The following is a 20,565-nucleotide window of genomic DNA, read 5'->3' as shown; positions in this document are numbered from 1 at the left end:
GTGTAATGTAGCCAAGTTTGCTGATGATACAAAGATGGGTGGGAAAGCAAATTGTGAGGGGAACACAAAAAATCTGCAAAAGGATATATACAGACTAAGTTAGTGGGCAAAAATTTGGCAAATGGAATATAATGTGGGAAAATGTGAGGTTATCCACTTTGGCAGAAATAATAGAAAAGCAAATTATTATTTAAATGGAGTACAGAGAGAGCTGGAGGTCCTTGTGCATGAAACACAAAAAGTTACCATGCAGGAATTAATCAGGAAGGCAAATGGAATGTTGGTCTTTATTGCAAGGGGGATCGAGTATAAAAGCAGAGCAGTCCTGCTACAACTGTACAGACTATTGTTGAGACCACACCTGGAGTACTGCGTACGGTTTTGGTCTTCGTATTTAAGGAAGGATATACTTACAATGGAGGCTGTTCAGATCAGGTTGATTTTAGAGATGAGGGGGTTGACTTATGAGGAATGGGTTGAGTAGGTTGGGCCTATACACATTGGAGTTCAGAAGAATGAGAGGTGATCTTATTGAAACTTATAAGAGAATGAGGGGGCTCGATAAGGTGGATGCAGAGAGGATATTTCCACTCATCGGGGAAACTAAGACTAGGGGACATAGTCTCAGAATAAGGGCCCACCCATTTAAAACTGAGGTGAGGAGAAATTTCTTCTCTCAGAGGGTTGTAAATCTGTGGAATTCTCTGCCCCAGAGAGCTGTGGAGGCTGCGTCATTGAGTAGATTTAAGACAGAGTTAGACAGATTTTTGAGCAATAAGGGAGTGAAGGGTTATGTGGAGCGGGCGGGGAAGTGGAGCAGAGTCCATGATCAGATTAGCTATGATCTTATTGAATGGCAGAGCAGGCTCGAGGGGCCAAATGGCCGACTCCTGCTCCCATTTCTTATGTTCTTAGAAGGAGGGCAGAGATCTCGGAGGATTGTAGGGCTGGAGAAGATTACAGAGATAGGGAGGGACGAGGCCATGGAGGGGATTTGAACACAAGGATGAGAATTTTAAAATATATTACAAACTTGAACTCAGACAAGTGGCCAAACTGGTGTCTTGCCAATGACGACCACATCGACACCAAAGCTGTGTGAGCTGATATCACAGCCCATGGTCAGGTACTAGTCCCAGGCTTGGTAAACAGAGGTGCAGAAAACTGGCTCTACTCTACCTCAGCAAGATCCTTTCAACCTCAGTCTTAGAAGAGCACTCCTTATAGCAGGCAGCATCCAAACATCTGGCGTTTGTTGACCCATGGGCAGGTATCACAGACCCCTTCGCGGGCGAGGGGAGGGTGGGAGGCATTTACAACCTTTCTCCTGCCCTGACCCTGTCATTTTGCGGGGTGGGGGGGGGGGGGGAGGGGGAGATTTACACTAAACTTTCAACACACTACGATGAAGCAGCAGGGGAGGGGGTGAATGTGTTCACCCTCCTTCTTCCCCTTAATTTGCAGATATCTCAAGCTGCTATGATGAACGGATTTTTGGTTTTCTGACTGAGGACATGCACTGTTGTAACATTCAACCAGACAAAACCAGCACAAACAGAACTGAGTGGCTAAGGCTTTGCGGGCCATGGCTGCCAGAGACAGGGGCGGGGGACACAGGGTTGGACCAATGGGCCTTTTCCATTCCATCCTTCCGCTCTGTTTGGGTGGGTTTGTCAAGTTAACGACAACCGGCACCAATGGGTTGTTTTTTGGCGGTAACTCCACCCGCACTATATATATATATATATGTAGGGCTGGATTTTCAGTTTTCTACCGCCCCTGTTAGCGTCCCGGAGAGGCGGCAATACGCACTTCCAGGCGGGCAGCAAGTTTCCAGCGCCCCGCCGGGACATTCGGTGCTGATATCGGCGGGGTGTGGAGCAGTGCCGCCCGGGGAAGGCAAGCCGGTGTGCAACGCCCCCCCCGCCCCTGGTTGAGACACCAGCTCGATATTTGGATCGTGCCTGACCCGTGGCGCTCTGTAGCGCCCCCTGCTGGGACCGCCCGTTGGAAGCGGCTGTTGCGGGCTGTAGCGGCCACAGTGAGGTCAGTAATGTCCACCTCAGGCAAGTGTGATTGATTATTTTTGTGATTTATGTTGTGGTGGTGAGAGTTATTTATTAGGAATGTTTTTGGTGGGTTTCCCCCCCCCCCCACCCCCCCCCACCTCGAGGCCTCTCTCAGGACGCTACGAGGCCGGCTGTTTAGCTCGGGATTTTCGCTTGCTCAGCCGGCCTAGCGGCCTAAGACAGGTGTGCAACGCCCCCCTTGATGCTCCGCCCCACATTCAGGGTCCAGCTGATGAATTTTGCAGCGGCAGACACAAAGCATTTTCCCGCTCCTCCCGGGTTAACACCGCCACAGAGGCCCGACTGAATTTCCACCCCAGAGTCTTTGAACGCGTAACCCTCAGCAATAATGTTAAAGTTGGCCCCTGCTGAATTTTCAAAAGGGTCTCAACGGTTGCACTCTCTCAGGGCTTCAGTTGCCTCTCGGATCGCACTGTCCCAAAGCACGAGCGTAAGATTCCCTTGTGCGCCATTCTAACCCGGCCACCAACGTACAACCTTTGCTCTAAGCTGCGTGGCCCCGTATCTGTCCGATGGTCCTGTGCAACCAGTGAAATTTCACGCATGCGGAAAACTTCGAATCGACTGCGCAGCCCGTTAAAGGGGCCGCCCAACCCCCGCCGCACCCCCGCCCCCACCTCAAAAAAAATTAGGTGCAAACATTGGTTGCCGATTGCGTTAAAATAACTCGCAAAGGCACGTTACCTGAACGCGGTAACCAGTCCACCGCCAGAGAAAAACAAAATCCCTCAAGGTCGGTAAAAACAAAAATTGGTCTTTTTACAGTGGTGAAAAAACACCTCAACCAATCATCACCATGGCAACCGTGAGTTGCAGCTAAAAGTCTCAGTAGACTTGTCGAGACCGTTAAGATCGGCTATCTGTCATGTATGTATGCTTGGGTTTACTAGCCACCAGTCGGAGGTCAGTGGGCCAGCTATCTTGTAATGTAATCACTTTGTGCACTAATAAAGTAGAGCCAGGTTTGGTACCTGTTCGGAGTTTACAGTATTCAATCTATTGAGTTATTGCATACACAACACTATCGCTCCAGATGAGGCCGGGCGATCGCTTGGCTGATCTCCCGCTCAATAGAGATGAAGTCAGCTCCTCTCTGGTTGACTCTCGATATTCTCAGGACAATGAGAGATGGACAATAAATGCTGTTTTGCCAGTATTGCCCACTTCCGAGAACCATCCCACAGAAACAAAACAGGAGGAGCCCATTCAGCCCCTCGGACCTGTCCCGCATGTCAATTAGAGCGGGGCGCTCTGTATCTTAACTCCAACTACCTGCCTTGGCACCCGTAACCCTCAACACACTTGCCTATCAAAAATGGCTGAGACCTTAAACAATTATTTTGCTTCGGTCTTCACAGTGGAAGACACAGAAACCATGCCAGAAATTGCTGGTCACAGGAATGTGGGAAGGGAGGACCTTGAGATGATCACTATCACTAGGGGGGTAGTGCTGGACAGGCTAATGGATCTCAAGGTAGACAAGTCCCCTGGTCCTGATGAAATGCATCCCAGGGTATTAAAAGAGATGGCGGAAGTTATAGCAGATGCATTCATTATAATCTACCAAAATTCTCTGGACTCTGGGGAGGTACCAGCAGATTGGAAAGCAGCTAATGTAATGCCTCTGTTTAAAAAAGGGGGCAGACAAAAGGCAGGTAACTATAGGCCGGTTAGTTTAACATCTGTTGTGGGGAAAATGCTTGAAACTATCATTAAGGAAGAAATAGCGGGACATCTAGATAGGAATAGTGCAATCAAGCAGATGCAGCATGGATTCATGAAGGGGAAATCATGTTTAACTAATTTACTGGAATTCTTTGAGGATATAACGAGCATGGTGGATAGAGGTGTACCGATGGATGTGGTGTATTTAGATTTTCAAAAGGCATTTGATAAGGTGCCACACAAAAGGTTACTGCAGAAGATAAAGGTACGCGGGGTCAGTGGAAATGTATTAGCATAGATAGAGAATTGGCTAGCTAACAGAAAGCAGAGAGTCGAGATAAATGGGTCCTTTTCGGGTTGGAAATCGGTGGTTAGTGGTGTGCCACAGGGATCGGTGCTGGGACCACAACTGTTTACAATATACATAGATGACCTGGAAGAGGGGACAGAGTGTAGTGTAACAAAATTTGCACATGACACAAAGATTAGTGGGAAAGCGGGTTGTGTAGAGGACACAGAGAGGCTGCAAAGAGATTTAGATAGGTTAAGCGAATGGGCTAAGGTTTGGCAGATGGAATACAATGTCGGAAAGTGTGAGGTCATCCACCTTGGGGAAAAAAAACAGAAAAAGGGAATATTATTTGAATGGGGAGAAATTACAACATGCTGCGGTGCAGAGGGACCTGGGGGTCCTTGTGCATGAATCCCAAAAGGTTAGTTTGCAGGTGCAGCAGGTAATCAGGAAGGCGAATGGAATGTTGGCCTTCATTGCGAGAGGGATGGAGTAAAAAAGCAGGGAGATCCTTCTGCAACTGTACAGAGTATTGGTGAGGCCGCACCTGGAGTACTGCGTGCAGTTTTGGTCACCTTACTTAAGGAAGGATATACTAGCTTTGGAGGGGGTACAGAGACGATTCACGAGGCTGATTCCGGAGATGAGGGGGTTACCTTATGATGATAGATTGAGTAGACTGGGTCTTTACTCGTTGGAGTTCAGAAGGATGAGGGGTGATCTTATAGAAACATTTAAAATCATGAAAGGGATAGACAATGTGGAGGCAGAGAGGTTGTTTCCACTGGTCGGAGAGACTAGAACTAGGGGGCACAGCCTCAAAATGCGGGGGAGCCAATTTAAAATCAAGTTGAGAAGGAATTTCTTCTCCCAGAGGGTTGTGAATCTGTGGAATTCTCTGCCCAAGGAAGCAGTTGAGGCTAGCTCATTGAATGTATTCAAGTCACAGATAGATAGATTTTTAACCAATAAGGGAATTAAGGGTTATGGGGAGCGGGCGGGTAAGTGGAGCTGAGTCCACGGCCAGATCAGCCATGATCTTGTTGAATGGCGGAGCAGGCTCGAGGGGCTAGATGGCCTACTCCTGTTCCTAATTCTTATGTTCTTATGGCCCATTACAAGCATCAGAAAGAAAGACACCCTTATCCCATCATTTGCTGTATTCCCAACATTCGCAACTCCTCAGAAAATGAGGTCGACGTTCAGGCTTGGACTGTTAAGTGGCAAGTAACATTCACGTCACACAAGTGCCAGGCAATGACCATCTCCAACAAGCGAGAGTCTAAACCACCTCCCCATGATATTCAACGGCATTCCCATCGCCAAATCCCCCATCATCAATATCCTGGGGGTCACCATTGACCAGAAACGTAACTGGACCAGCCACATAAATACTGTGTCAACAATAGCAGGTCAGAGGCTGGGTATTCTGCGGCGAGTGTCTCACCTCCTGACTCCCCAAAGCCTTTCCACCATCTACAAGGCACAAGTCAGGAGTGTGATGGAACACTCTCCACTTGCCTGGATGAGTGCAGCTCCAACAGCACTCAAGAAGCTCGACACCATCCAGGGCAAAGCAGCCCGCTTGATTGACACCCCATCCACCACCTTCAACATTCACTCCCTCCACCACCGGCACACCATGGCTGCAGTGTGTACCATCTACAAGATGCAGTGTAGCAACTCGCCAAGGCTTCTTCAGCAGCACCTCCCAAACCCGCGACCTCTACCCTAGAAGGACAAGGGCAGCAGGTGCATGGGAACACCACCACCTCCACGTTCCCCTCCCAGTCACACACCATCCTGACTTGGAAATATATCGGCCGTTCCTTCATCGTCGCTGGGTCACAATCCTGGAACTCCCTCCCTAACAGCACTGTGGGAGCACCTTCACCACACGGACTGCAGCGGTTCAAGGCGGCGGCTCACCACCACCTTCTCAAGGGCAATTCCAGGGATGGGCAATAAATGCCGGCCTTGCCAGCGACGCCCACATCCCAGAACGAATGAAAAAGAATAAAGGATAATGTTTTGGCCTGGATATGCCAACCAGTGTCCCAAACTACAAGTTGTCTAGTCTTTGGCATAACCCAATGGGAGAACTTGGATTTCGCCTCTCACCATGAACAATGATTCTCCCCTGCGTTGAGTCTTTTCCTCTTGAATTTGTTGCCTCGCATTCATAGACGCCTTCATCTTCAAACTGCACATCGGGCACGTGTAGGATGGGTTTGTTGATGGATCGCAGGAACTTGGAAGGCATCGACCCATCGAGTTTCCTCCATTTGATGACGGGCACAGGGCTGCAAGACATCAAACACTGGAATCACTAAAAGGACTTGAATTTATATAGCGCCTTTCACAACCTCAGGATGGCCCAAAGCGCTTTACAGCCGATGGAGTTCTCTTGAAGCGCAGTCACTCTTGAAATGTAGGAAACGCCGCACACCGCCCCTGGAGCCTGCTCTGCCAGTTTGCGCACAGCAAGCTCCCACAAACAGCAATGTGACGAATCATCCAGATAATCTGTTTTAGCGATGTGTGACAAGGCATCATTTCTGACCGAGGAGCGTCCCAATGTCGGGCGCTCCACTTTCTCTCGGGGGAGGTGGGGAGTGGGACAGGGGCAGTTAAATCGGGCAAATTTTTCCAGTGCTTACACGAGCACAGGACCCCTCCCCTTCCATTAAAGGCAGGGCGCGCTGCGAGCTCTGCAGTGGGGGGGGGGGGGGGGCGAGTGGGCCTCCGCCAAGCCACCGGGGATGCGGGGTGCCACGGCCGCCGTCCCGGCGCTGAAGCGGAGTGGCGCACCGCACCGTCGTGGCACGGACCCCCCCCGCGAAATGGACGACGGGAGGGAAGACGGGGCCTCGGTTTAATGCCGCGCGCCTCCCCTTTAAATGTTACCCGCGTGTGGAGTGCGGCCCGGTTCTCGGCCCCCCGGGGCTGGCGTCGACATCGCCTGCCTGGGGAGGGGGCGGGGGTGTGGGTGGGGGGGGGGGGCGGGGGTGTGGGTGGGGGGGGGGGGGGGGGAGAGGGGGGGCCTCGCGGGGCGCTACGGAACCCCCCAACCCCCCCCCCGCCCCTGCCCAATACGTCTCAAAATAAACAAGTATGGATCCCAGCGGTCGTACTCAATCAGGGCTGTAATTGTCTCTGGGAGTGCACTGTTTGACGTGCTCCATTAAAAAAAAACCCTGGTGTGCTATTGTCGCCCAGCCATTAACTCAATTATTTTAAATGGGTGACAATCACGTTAAGAGTAACACGTCAAGACATTTTACCCGAACACGTTAACCACTGTGCTACCTTCCGGGCCATGTCGACGCTCGTAAACAAACGGCCTTTTTTTTTTAGTAAAATGGCTTTAGGAAAAATACATTGAACAATCGTCTCCGTGGCGACGGTGCGCTCCAGCTAAGTTACCCTATAAAGTTAATAGAAGCTCTCCGGCGGCTTGTGTTGTACACTGGAATTACCGCGTTAGACACTACTCCCGCAGGGCATCGGAGCCTTATATCGAGATTTCAGCACGTTGTTCCGAGTGTGACTAATGCCATTTCACAGCTGGCTGATATTCAATGAATGAAATTATATCAGAAACTGGGAGAAAAGAAACAATAAAGACAGGGCCGACTCAGGGAAGGTGCCTTTTTTTTTTTATTATCAGCGAGGAACAGAATATTTTTCCGCTGACAGCACTGAATGTCAATCCCTCCCAAAGCAGGCTGGATGAATATTAAAGCTCCCGGTACCCTGCACCAAGTATCTACCTCTAACTCCATCCAAATGAAGAAGGCAGTGACATCATCACTTCACTGATTTTGCCATGGCAACGCTACTCCATTAAGTAATGTTACTGATTTTTTACTGTTGACGTCGGTTTTGGTTTGGAGTGTCAGCTGTGGCTCAGTGGGGTACCACACTCTTGCCTCTGATTCAGAAGGTTGTGGGTTTGAGTCCCACTCCAGGGACTTGAGCACAAAAAAATCTAGGCTGACACTCCAGTGCAGTGCTGAGGGAGCGCCGCACTGTCGGAGGTGCCGTCTTTCGGATGAGACATTAAACAGAGGCCCCGTCTGCTCTCTCAGGTGGACATAAAAGATCCTATGGCACTATTTCGAAGAAAAGCAGGGCAGATCTCCCTGGCCTCCTGTGATCCTTTTATTCCTCAACCAACCCCACTGAAAATAGATTAACTGGTTATTAATTATTGCACTTTGTGGCATCTTGCTCTGCACAAAGCTGGCTGCCATATTTGTCTAGACTTCAAAGATACTTCATTGGCTGTGATGCACTGAGGATGTGAAAGGCACTATATAAATAAAATGTGTTTCTTTAAATAACATTTTAATATGAAGTTTTCTGTCTGAACAGAGACTGTACGACTTTGGCCTCAGTGATATTACGGGATAGAATTTAATGTTGGTGCTGCTATCGAACAAATACGCAACAGACTTGTATCAAATTCTCCTGACCGCTATATTAACTAAGTGTAAATAAATCTGTGAAAATAGAGGAGAGGGGAAGTTGATCAGAGTTTGCACCATTACATCGGCAACAGTATTCACTGCACTCATAACACAAACGTCTTCTACCCTCAATGTGAGTCTTGTGCCGAGACTGGCTCAGATGACACCTTGCTGTTGTAAATTGTAACATCATCCGTGCATTTCACGTCTGGCTTTGGACACAAGACAAGGCCTGGCTCTGTAACTTGCTTCAAACGTGTTTATCTCTCAACGTCTTCCAGTTTTGAGGAAGCGTCACCGAGCCGAAATGCTAACTCTGTCTCTCACCCCGCGGACACTGCCCGGCCTGCTGAGTGGTTCCAGCATTGTTGCTGCTTTTAGGCCATTCGGCCTGTTGAATCCGTGCCGACTCTCAGCCAGTCTCACTCCCCCGCCCCCTCCCCACCGCCTTTTCCCCGTAGCCCTACAAATTGTTTTCCTTCAGGTACTTATCCCTTTTGAAAGATAAGATTGAGTCTGCCTCCACCTCTCTCTCAGGCAGCGCATTCCAGATCCCAACCTCTCGTTGCGTAAAAACGTTTTCTCTTACATCGCCTTTGGTTCTTTTGTCAATCACCTTAAATCTGTGTCCTCTGGTTCTCGACTCTTCCGCCAATGGGAACAGTTTCTCTCTGTCTACTCTGTCTAGCATCTGCAGTGTTTTGCACTTGGAAATAAACAATCCTGTTACTCCGAGAGGAGGAGGTATAGTGAGGCAACAGCTTTTCAGGGGATCAATTGTGCAATTTAAGACCTAACAAAGGAAATAACTGAGTTATAAAAGAAAGACTTGGATTTATATAGCGCCTTTCACAACCACCGGATGTCTCAAAGTGCTTTACATCCAATGAAGTACTTTTTGGAGTGTAGTCACTGTTGTAATGTGGGAAACGCGGCAGCCAATTTGTGCACAGCAAGCTCCCACAAACAGCAATGTGATAATGACCAGATAATGTGTTTTTATGTGATGTTGACTGAGGAATAAATATTGGCCGAGGACACCAGGGATAACTCCCCTGCTCTTCTTCGAAATAGTGCCATGTGATCTTTTACGTCCACCCGAGAGGGCAGACGGGGCCTCGGTTTAACGTCTCATCCGAAAGACGGCACCTCCGACAGTGCGGCGCTCCCTCAGCACTGGGGGTGTCAGCCTAGATTATGGGCTCAAGTCTCTGAAGTTGGACCTGAACCCACGACCTTCTGACTCCGAGGCGAGTGTGCTGCCCACTGAGCCACAGTTGACACATTATAGAATAAAATAGAATTAAAATAGAATCGTAATAGTATCTTTGGTCCATCATGCCTGTGCTCTTTGATAGAACGATCCAATTAGTCCCAGCCCCCACTCTTTCCCCATTGCCTTGCATTTTTGTTTCATTTCCAGTATATAATCAAATTACCTTTTGAAAGTTACTATTAATTTGGAAGTAAAAACAGAAAATTCTGCAAATATGCTCCAGGTAGATGACCTTTCATCAGAACAGGGAAAGGTTAGAGATAATACAAATGTGACTGAGACGGAGAAACTGGGAGAATTAATAGAGTCCTTATAGGAAGCGGGCTGGGAGGGGTGTATTGAAGGAAGCTGTGGGAATCAGTGGGCTTTTGGTGGATAATGGTCAACAGTCTATCCCCAGAACTGGAGAGAGTGAAGCCGGGGAAGGGAAGAGTCGGAGATGGATCATGTGAAGGCGAGGGAAGGGTGGAAATTGGAAGCTAAGTTGATGGAATTATTTTCCGTGACTCCTGCAACATCTCCAACTTTTCCCAGTTCTGACGAAGGGGTCATCGACCTGAAACGGTTAACTCGGTTTCTCTCTCCACAGATGCTGCCTGACCCGCTGAGTATTTCCAGCATTTTGTGTGTTTGGATTTCAGATTTCCTGCAGTGTTTCGCTTTTGTGCTGCGTCACAAAAATCGAGCTCACTCACTTTCCGAGGGCAAAGCACTCCAGGTTCAGTGATTGTCCAGCCAGCGCATAGGTCTCGGAGGGGAATTTCACCCGAATGTGCGGAGAATGAGTTCGAGCATCGCCTGGAGAGCAAGAACAAAAACACGTCAGGGGGAGCACTATGCAGGAGGACTCTAGATGGTCAGCAGGTGATGGAGAATGAAGGAACGAAATAAAGATATAGTTCCTCCTTGACTCACTCCATCGGCCATTGCAATACTTCATAGAGTCCCCGTGCTTGCAAACATCGTACCACCACACCTTATGTCGCGAATATCCAGAGAATGCAACCGCTACACCAGCAAACACATGGCAATCCAGGCCGACCTGAACAACCTACCACCAACCCGTCTCAAGTGTAGAAGGCCATTTTGGACCGTCGCCGAAGCCCTTCAGCGATCGTCCCTCAGCCTTGATGACCGATGGCGAAATGCTTGGAAGAACTGCGACATACGGAATGGATTCCTTATCGAGGACGCCACAGGACGACCTGGAGGATCAAACCTTCCTCGCAAACAGTGGACAGCCATCAACCGCCTCAGAACCGGTTATGGTCGATGCTGCCACCTTCTCTATAAGTGGAAGACCGCCCGAAGTGGAGGAAGTGCATCCGGGAGGGCGCTGAGCACCTCGAGTCTCGTTGCCAAGAGCATGCAGAAACCAAGCGCAGGCAGCGGAAGGAGCGTACGGCAAACCGGTCCCACCCACCCTTTCCCTCAACGACTATCTGTCCCACCTGTGACAGAGACTGTAATTCCCATATTGGACTGTTCAGCCACCTAAGGACTCATTTTGAGAGTGGAAGCAAGTCTTCCTCGATTCCGAGGGGCTGCCCTATGATGATGATGAGGTGGAAGATTAAAGCATCTTCATCATGTGACTGTGGAGATCCTAATCAGACCCTGGAGCACATCATCGAGCACTGCCCTCAGAGGGAATTCACAAGCAGCCTACAAGATATCCACGCTGTTACACCAGAAGCTTTGGCCTGGATATCCGACTTGGATAGTGACGTTTGATTTGATTTGCTGCCACTGCTAGAAGAAAATAGAATCATGGAAAAGTACAGCAAGGGGATGCTTTCGTTAGTTAATTTAAATCACACTTACCCAGTGTTGAGATTAATAAACCCTTTACATAAAACTATAGAATGGTACGGCACAGAAGGAGGCCATACGGCCCATCGAGCCTGTGCCGGCTCTTTCGAAGAGCGATATAATGTGGAGAAATGTGAAGTTATCCACTTTGGTAGGAAAAATAGAAAAGAAGAGTATTTTTTAAATGGTGAGATTGGGAAATGTTGGTGTTCAGAGGGACCTGGGTGTCCTTGTACACGAATCGCTGAAAGTTAACATGCAGGTATAGCAAGCAATTAAGAAAGCAAATGCTATGTTGGCCTTTATTACAAGAGGATTTGAGTATAAGAGTAAAGACGTATTACTGCAATTATACAGGGCCCTGGTGAGACCACACCTGGAGTATTGTGCACAGTGTCGGTCTCTTTACCTAAGGAAGGATATACTTGCCATAGAGGGAGTGCAACGAAGGTTCACCAGACTGATTCCTGGGATGAGAAGGTTGTCCTATGAGGAGAGATTGCGTAGACTAGGCCTATATTCTCTGGAGTTTAGAAGAATGAGAGATGATCTCTGAAACATACAAAATTCTTACAGGGCTTGACAGGGTAGATGCAGGGAGGAAGTCTCCCCCTGGCTGGGGAGTCTAGAACCAGGGGTCACAGTCTCAGAATAAAGGGTCGGCCATTTAGGGCTGAGATGAGGAGAAACCTCTTCACTCAGAGGGTGGTGAATCTTTGGAATTCTCTACCCATAGAGGGCTGTGGAGGCTCAGTCTTTGTGTATATTCAAGACCGAGATCGATAGATTTTTGGATATTAAGGGAATCAAGGGATATGGGGACAGTGCAGGAAAGTGGAGTTGAGGTAGAAGATCAGCCATGATCTGATTGAATGACAGAGCAGGCTCGAGGGGCCAAATGGCCTACTCCTGCTCCTAATTCTTATGCTCTTATGTACAGACCCGCGAGTGCCAGGTGATATTTGCAGCTTCGCACCAGTGGACATTCTCAAAGCGAGAGAAAAGAAAAATAAGACTTGCATTTATATAGCACCTTTCACAACCGCAGACGTCCCAAAGCGCTTTACAGCCAATGAAGTACCTTTGAAATGTAGCCACTGTTGTAACGTAGGAAATGCGGCAGCTAATTTGCGCACAGCAAGCTCCCACAAACAGCAAAGTGACAATGACCAGGTCATCTGTTTCAGTAATGTTCATTAAGGGATAAATATAGGCCACAGGACACCAGAGATAACTCCCTTGGCTCTTCTTTGAAATAGTGGGATTCTTTTACAGCCACCTGAGAGAGCAGACGGGGCTTCGGTTTGATATCTCATCCGAAAGGTGGCACCCTCTGATAGTGCAGGACTCCCTCAGCACTGCACAGGGAGTGTCAGCCTAGATTTTTGTGCTCAAGTCGCTGGAGTGAGACTTGAACCCACAACCTTCTGACCCAGAGGCGCGAGTGCTACCCACTGAGCCACTGGCCGACAAGGGGTAGCCGGAAGACATCACAGATGGCACGAAGGCAGAATATTATCTGAATGGCGGCAGACTAGGAAAAGGGGAGGTGCAACGAGACCTGGGTGTCATGGTACATCAGTCACTGAAAGTTGGCATGCAGGTACAGCAGGCGGTGAAGAAGGCAAATGGTATGTTGGCCTTCATAGCTAGGGAATTTGAGTATAGGAGCAGGGAGGTCTTACTGCAGTTGTACAGGGCATTGGTGAGGCCTCACCTGGAATATTGTGTTCAGTTTTGGTCTCCTAATCTGAGGAAGGACATTCTTGCTGTTGAGGGATTGCAGCGAAGGTTCACCAGACTGATTCTCGGGATGGCAGGACTGACATATGAGGAGAGACTGGATCGACTGGGCCTGTATTCACTGGAGTTTAGAAGGATAAGAGGGGATCTCATAGAAACATATAAAATTCTGACGGGACTGGACAGGTTAGATGCAGGATGAATGTTCCCGATGTTGGGGAAGTCCAGAACCAGGGGACACAGTCTAAGGATAAGAGGTAAGCCATTTAGGCCTGAGATGAGGAGAAACTTCTTCACTCAGAGAGTTGTTAATCTGTGGAATTCCCTACCGCAGAGAGTTGTTGATGCCAGTTCATTGGATATATTCAAGAGGGAGTTAGATGTGGCCCTTACGGCTAAAGGGATCAAGGGCTATAGAGAGAAAGCAGGAAGGTGGTACTGAGGTGAATGATCAGCCATGATCTTATTGAATTGTGGTGCAGGCTCGAAGGGCTGAATGGTCTACTCCTGCACCTAATTTCTATGTTTCTATGTAACCCAATCCTGTCTTCGCGTGGCATCTGCACAGAGACAATTTCAGCAGAGGTTTTTGTATCGTGGCCAGGAGAGGGTGGTGGGGCGGGGGGGCGGGCGGAGGGGGTGAGGGGGGAATTCTGGCTGATTTTCCATTCTTTGAGACAGAAATCTCTGCTTAGCCTTTCAGCAGACGTGATGCCACTGGCTGGCGCCCATTATTTAGTTGTCATGTGATGGTTGCATTTTATCCCAAAGCAAGTGCTCTACTCGGAATTCCTACACAGCAAGCAAGCCCAAGGTGGGCAGAGGAAACTTTTCAAGGACACCTTCAAAGCCTGATAAAGTGCAATATCCCCACTGACACCTGGGAGTCCCTGGCCAAAGACCTCCCGAAGTGGAGGAAGTGCATCCGGGAGGGCACTGAGCACCTCGAGTCTCGTCGCCAAAAGCGTGCCGAAATCAAGCGCAGGCTGCGGAAGGAGCGTGCGGCAAGCCAGACTCCCCACCCACCCTTTCCTTTAACCACTGCCTGTCCCACCTGTGACAGAGACTGTAATTCCCGTATTGGACTGTACAGTCGTGTGAGAACTCACTTTTAGCAAGTCTTCCTCGATTTTGAGGGACGGCCTATGATGCTGATGATGGATTTTATCGCAAGCTGTCCGTGGGGAAAAATTTACTGAGCTACGGTGCAAGGGCAGGGGAGAGGGGGACTAATTGGATCACTTGTTGAAAGAGCTAGCACAGGCACGATGGGCCGAATGGCCTCCCTCTGTGCTGTATCATTCTGTGGCTCTAAGTAAAGAACTTGTTAATCGCGACACTGGGTAAGAGTGACTTTAATGGGATACTGCTGCACCGTATATGAACCGAATGCTGGGACCTTCCTGCTCTGCCTCAGTAAACCCAATTGAGTCATTAGGTCCGGGATGGGAACACGTTCCAGATCAGGCACCAGCATTGGCACCAAGCACTCAGAGGTCATCTGGTGTGCAGTTAATTGCAACGTAGCACTCCTCCCTTTTCTCTGCTAACAATGTGCCTCAGGTTACAACTCACCAGCGTGATGCTTTTCCAATCCTGCACCAGTTAATCTTGGGGAAGATTGACAATTAATGTTACATAGCACGGAATTAAAACTGATTTTATTGCACCACATGAATATTTATTCAATATTTATTCATTCTCGGGATGTGTGCGTCACTGGCAGACATCGGCATTTAACTCCCATCCCTCGTCGCCCTCGAGAAGGTGGGGGTGGTGAGCTGCCTCCTTGCTGCGTTGCACATAGCTGGGCTGAGATTCCCCAGGCGGATTTTATATCAGCAGTAGGAACCCTGGCTTATTTCTCCTTCCCTCACCACACTGGCACTGAGTCACATTGGGGCTGAATTTGGCTGCAAAAAATCTACGCACTTCCCTTCTGGATATATTTGCTTTGGAGGCAGCTCAGAGAAGGTTCACCAGGTTGATTCCGGAGATGAGGGAGTTGACTTATGAGGAAAGGTTGAGTAGGTTGGGCCAGTTCATTAGATATATTCAAAAGGGAGTTAGATGTGGCCCTTATGGCTAAAGGGATCAAGGGGTATGGAGTGAAAGCAGAAATGAGGTACTGAAGTGCATGATCAGCCATGATCTTATTGAATGGTGGTGCAGGCTCGAAGGGCCAAAAGGCCTACTCCTGCACCTATTTTCTATACCTCTACTCACTGGAGTTCAGAAGAATGAGAGGTGATCTTATCAAAACATATAAGATAATGGAAGGGCTTGATAAGGTGGATGCAGAGAGGATATTCCCACTCATAGGGTACGTAGTCTCAGAATAAGGGGCCGCCCATTTAAAACTGAGATGAGGAGAAATTTCTTCTCTCAGAGGGTTGTTCATCTGTGGAATTCGCTGCCCCAGAGAGCTGTGGAGGCTGGGTAATTGAATGTATTTAAGGCAGAGATAGACAGATTTTTGAGCGATAAGGGAATAAAGTGTTATGGGGAGCAGGCAGGGAAGTGGAGCTGAGTCCATGATCAGATCAGCCATGATCTTAGTAAATGGCAGAGCAGGCTCGAGAGGCCAAATGGCCGACTCCTGCTCCTATTTCTTATGTTCTGATGCCTCGGTTTTCACAGAGAGCCTCGCTCCTGGGCCTCTATGCGCAGACGCGTTGAGGCCCACGTATCCCAGGGGCACAGGAGGTTCGCAAGCGCCCCATGGATCACATGGACCAGCACAACCAATGAAAGAAGGGGGAATCCCCATTCTTGCTTATGGGGATTGCATGTGTACGGATTCCCCATAAGCATGAATGGGGGTCACATAAAAAATACATCTAACATAAACAAATAGATTTTTAAAATTACAATAATTAAAATACAATGTAGCAAGCAGTTAAAACAAAAATTTAATTTTTTGAAAAATAAATGTAAATGTTTTAAAGGGGCTAAAAATATAACGTTATTGCACATAAGTCTAAATGAATGAAATTTTAAAAAATAAATGTATTTTAAAACTCTTACGCTGGTGAAAGCAGGCCCTACACCTGCTTTTATCAGGGGTAAGAATTTTACGGACGTTCGATGGGCAGATGTTGTGCCAACAGCCCATCTCTGCGTCCGCGGAGGCCCTTTCCCCGGGGATGCGGAGGATCGGTCATTGTGGCGCATGCTTAAACCCGGAACCTGCGTGGCCCCTATGGGCGCGTGCACACCTCAAACGTGCCCGTGAGGGCCGCAAATCACGCCCCATTGTACCATCCTAACTTCAAACCCCAGTCGTCAGCTCAGCTCAGACCGGTTTGTGACACTTGCTGATTGGTCAATTGAAAACAATCGAGGGCCGCGATTGCTCGGTTTTTTTGCCCACCACTCACATCCTGATTGGTTAACATCTAAGCTAGCAGACACTTGCCAACAACAAACAGCGGGCCATTTAACAGGTGCATGATATTCCTTTTCATAATGGTCGATAGTTTGGCCAATAATGAGACCCAATGCTTTCGATAATGAAGACATACTGTACAATGGGAATTTTTTATCAATGCAGTTTTTATCTGGTCAATACATTATAAAAACGCAATTACTATGTGAATTGTGTCACTGTTTACAAGATTGACGAGAATGGTTCCAGGGATGAGGGACTTCAGTTACATGGATAGACTGTGGAAGCTGGGGTTGTTCTCCTTGGAGCAGAGAAGGTTGAGAGGAGATTTGATCGAGGTGTTCAAAATCATGAGGGGTCTGGACAGGGTAGGTAGACAGAGAAACTGTTCCCATTGGTGGAAGGGTCGAGAACCAGAGAACACAGATTTAAGGTGATTGGCAAAACTAATGACGACATGAGGAAAAATCTTTTTACGCAGCGAGTGGTTAGGATCTGGAATGCGCTGCCTGAGAGGGTGGTGGAGGCAGACTCAATGATGGCTTTGAAAAGGCAATTGGATAAGTACCTGAAGGAAAAAAATTTGCAGGGTGACAGGGAAAGGGCGGGGGGGAGTAGGACAGGCTGAGGTGCTCTTGCAGAGAGCCGGCACGGGCTCGACGGGCCAAAAGGCCTCCTTCTGTGCGGTAACCATTCTCTGATTCTCTGATAATGTGCAATGATTGATTGAGCAATTGATCAATATCAACGAGTATGATAGAATTTCAAAACATTTCATATCCATTATTTCTCGCACATTGTGAAGACAGCCATTGTAACTGGAGGAACTCTGAAGTGGTTTGTCTGGCAGCTATTTTAAGACCTTACAAGTGATATACAAACTCAAACTAGGGATTTAACAAATATGGAAAATATATCAAAGGGCTTTATGTAAGGCTGGCCAAGTTACAGGGCGTGGATTTTACAGATTATTTAGATCTTAAAAACTGAATGGACTCCTAATTATCTTTTGTTGAGGCAAAGGAGGGTTGTTGGGGTGTGGAATGATTTGCTACAGGGCATGGTTGAAGAGAAATTTGGATAAATGTTCAAAGCAGAGATTCAGGGATATGGGGAGAGTGAGGTGCACTGGGATTTGTTTGAAATGCTTCAGATCTAGCAAGACACGATGGGCTGAATGGCCTCCTTCTGTGCTCTAAACTTCTCTCTCTTTTTTCCCACCATTTGACGGGATGTGGGGGTTGCTAGTTATTGCACATCCCGAGTTGTCGTTGGGAAGGCGATGGGCCGTGGACCACCTTCTTGAACCGCTGCAGTCCGTGTGGTGAAGGTAGTCTCATAGTGCTGTTAGGTAGGGAGTTCCAGGATTGTGACCCAGCGACGATGTAGGAATGGTGTGCGACTCGGAGGGGAACGTGGAGGTGGTGGTGTTCCCATGCATCTGCTGCCTTTGTCCTTCTAGGTGGTAGAGGTCGCGGGTTTGGGAGGTGCTGCTGAAGATGCCTTGGCGAGTTGCTGAAGTCATCTTGTAGATGGTGCACACTGCAGCCACGGTGCGTCATGGAGGGAGTGGATGTTTAAGCTAGTGGTTGGGGTCACGATCATAGAAATCAGAGGATCAGAGGCTTAATCTCCTCCAGAAAGATAAGACTTGCATTTATATAGTATCTTTCATGACCAGCAGATGTCCCAAAGCGCTTTACAGCCACTGAAGTACTTTTTGAAGTGTGGAAATGTAGGAAACGCAGCAGCCAATTTGCACACAGCAAGCTCCCACATCAGCAATGTGATAACAACCAGATAATCTGTTTTAGTGTTGTTGATTGAGGGATAAATATTGGCCAGGAACTCACAACCTTCGGACTCGGAGGCTAAGGTTGCTGCCAACGGAGCCACAGCTTTCACTGGTGACCAAACAGTGATGCTTAGCCCTACAAGGTGTCGAGCTTTTTGAGTGCTGTTGGAGCTGAACCAATCCACTTCCACAGCTAACTTGTAGCGGACCCTCAGTACAAAACAAACATCCTCTCTGTTTACACAAGCGCTTTATAGCTATCCATGTCTTTGATCATGGCATGATTTGTGGGCAGGCCACATCATCTGCATGCCAGACACGAGACTCCCAAAGCAAGCGCTCTACTCGGAACTCCTTCACGGCAAACAAGCCAAAGGTGGGCAGAGGAAACGTTACAAGGACACCCTCAAAGCCTCCCTGATAAAGTGCAACATCCCCACCGACACCTGGGAGTCCCTGGCCAAAGACCGCCCTAAGTGGAGGAAGTGCATCCGGGAGGGTGCTGAGCACCTCGAGTCTCATCTCTGAGAGCATGCAGAAATCCAGCGCAGGCAGCGGAAAGAGTGTGCGGCAAACCTGTCCCACCCTCCCTTACCCTCAATGACTATCTGTCCCACCTGTGACAGAGTCTGTGGTTCTCGTATTGGACTGTTCAGCCACCTAAGGACTCATTTTTAGAGTTGAAGCAAGTCTTCCTCGATTCCGAAGGACTGCCTATGATGATGATGATGATTTGTGCACTGTTATCTCACAGAAATTGCTGGTTGTTTTTAAAGTAGCATGCAAGGTATGAGCTGTACAGTCGGTAAAAGGGGCGAGTTCTGTGCGATGTTCCCTCTAAGCTGCACGTTGTCACCCGCAAGTTCCCACACAGGTAGCTCACCGGCATCTCCATTGTAAGTGCCGTGCATAATTATAATTTAAATGGAGAAAAACTGTAAGTGCTGCAGTACAGAGGGACCTGGGGGTCCTTGTGCATGAAACACAAAAAGTGAGTATGCAGGTACAGCAAGAAATCAGGAAGGCAAATGGAATGTTGGCCTTTATTGCAAGGGGAAAGAGTATAAAAGCAGAGAAGTCCTGCCACAACTGTACAGGGTATTGGTGAGGCCACACCTGGAGTACTGCGTACAGTTTTGGTCTCCGTGTTTAAGGAAGGATACACTTGCATTGGAGGCTGTTCAGAGAAGGTTCACTAGGTTGACTCCGGGGATGAGGGGGTTGACTTGTGAAGATAGGTTGAGTAAGTTGGGCCCATACTCATTGGAGTTCAGAAGAATGAGAGTTGATCTTATCGAAACGTCTAAGATAATGAGGGGGCTCGACAAGGTAGATGCAAAGAGGATATTTCCACTCATTGTGGAAATTAAAACTTGGGGACATAGTCTCAGAATAAGGGGCCGCCCATTTAAAACTGAGATGAGGAGGAATTTCTTCTCTCAGAGGGTTGTAAATCTGTGGAATTCTCTGTCCCAGAGAGCTGTGGAGGCTGGGTCATTGAATATATTTAAGGTGGAGATAGACAGATTTTTGAGCCATAAGGGAGTAAAGGGTTATGGGGAGTGGGCAGGGAAGTGGAGCTGAGTCCATGATCGGATCAGCCATGATCTTATTGAATGGTGGAGCAGTCTCGAGGGGCCAGGTGGCCTACTCCTGCTCCTAGTTCTTAAGTTCTTATGCCCGGAAATCTAAAGGAACCGCGCGCAGAACAAAGTGCAGCTTACAGGGAACATTTGTTTCAGGAGGTGGTGCTCTCGTGAGAAGCTGCACTCCCAGGGAGCAACATTGCAGCCTTAGTTCTCCGATCTTGTACATGCAGCTTTACAGTATTACAGAAGGAATGCAGAATCACCCAGAAAATCTGCTGACCATCTGTGCCTGTGGATATATTTTGTAAATCCTGCTGCCAGAAATGCAATAAAATCTGAAGTTTCAAAGAAACAAACAAATTAAGGGAGACATCTATGCTGAGATGTCACGGCGCAGTTTGTCAAATGGTTCTTGCAGAGGCAGACATTGGTACATGTGTAGA

The 20,565-nt window shown here is 48.3% G+C and overlaps 1 protein-coding gene across 1 annotated transcript in view; it reads right to left on the bottom strand.

The window, feature by feature from the left end:
* cntn2 (contactin 2) overlaps window positions 1-20,565 on the bottom strand; it is a 146,757-nt gene that overhangs the window by 62,877 nt on the left and 63,315 nt on the right. The window contains exons 6-7 of the mRNA XM_070859477.1: window positions 10,491-10,593; window positions 6,169-6,350 (exon numbers count right to left, since the gene is read on the bottom strand). Of these exons, the coding sequence (XP_070715578.1) occupies window positions 6,169-6,350; window positions 10,491-10,593 (285 nt within the window). The remainder of the gene's footprint in view (window positions 1-6,168; window positions 6,351-10,490; window positions 10,594-20,565) is intronic.

This window comes from Pristiophorus japonicus, chromosome 17 (assembly GCF_044704955.1).
Source record: "Pristiophorus japonicus isolate sPriJap1 chromosome 17, sPriJap1.hap1, whole genome shotgun sequence".
Taxonomy (NCBI): Eukaryota; Metazoa; Chordata; class Chondrichthyes; family Pristiophoridae; genus Pristiophorus; species Pristiophorus japonicus.
Note: the sequence above shows the minus strand (reverse complement) of the source record. Positions and strands in the feature narration are given on the sequence as shown.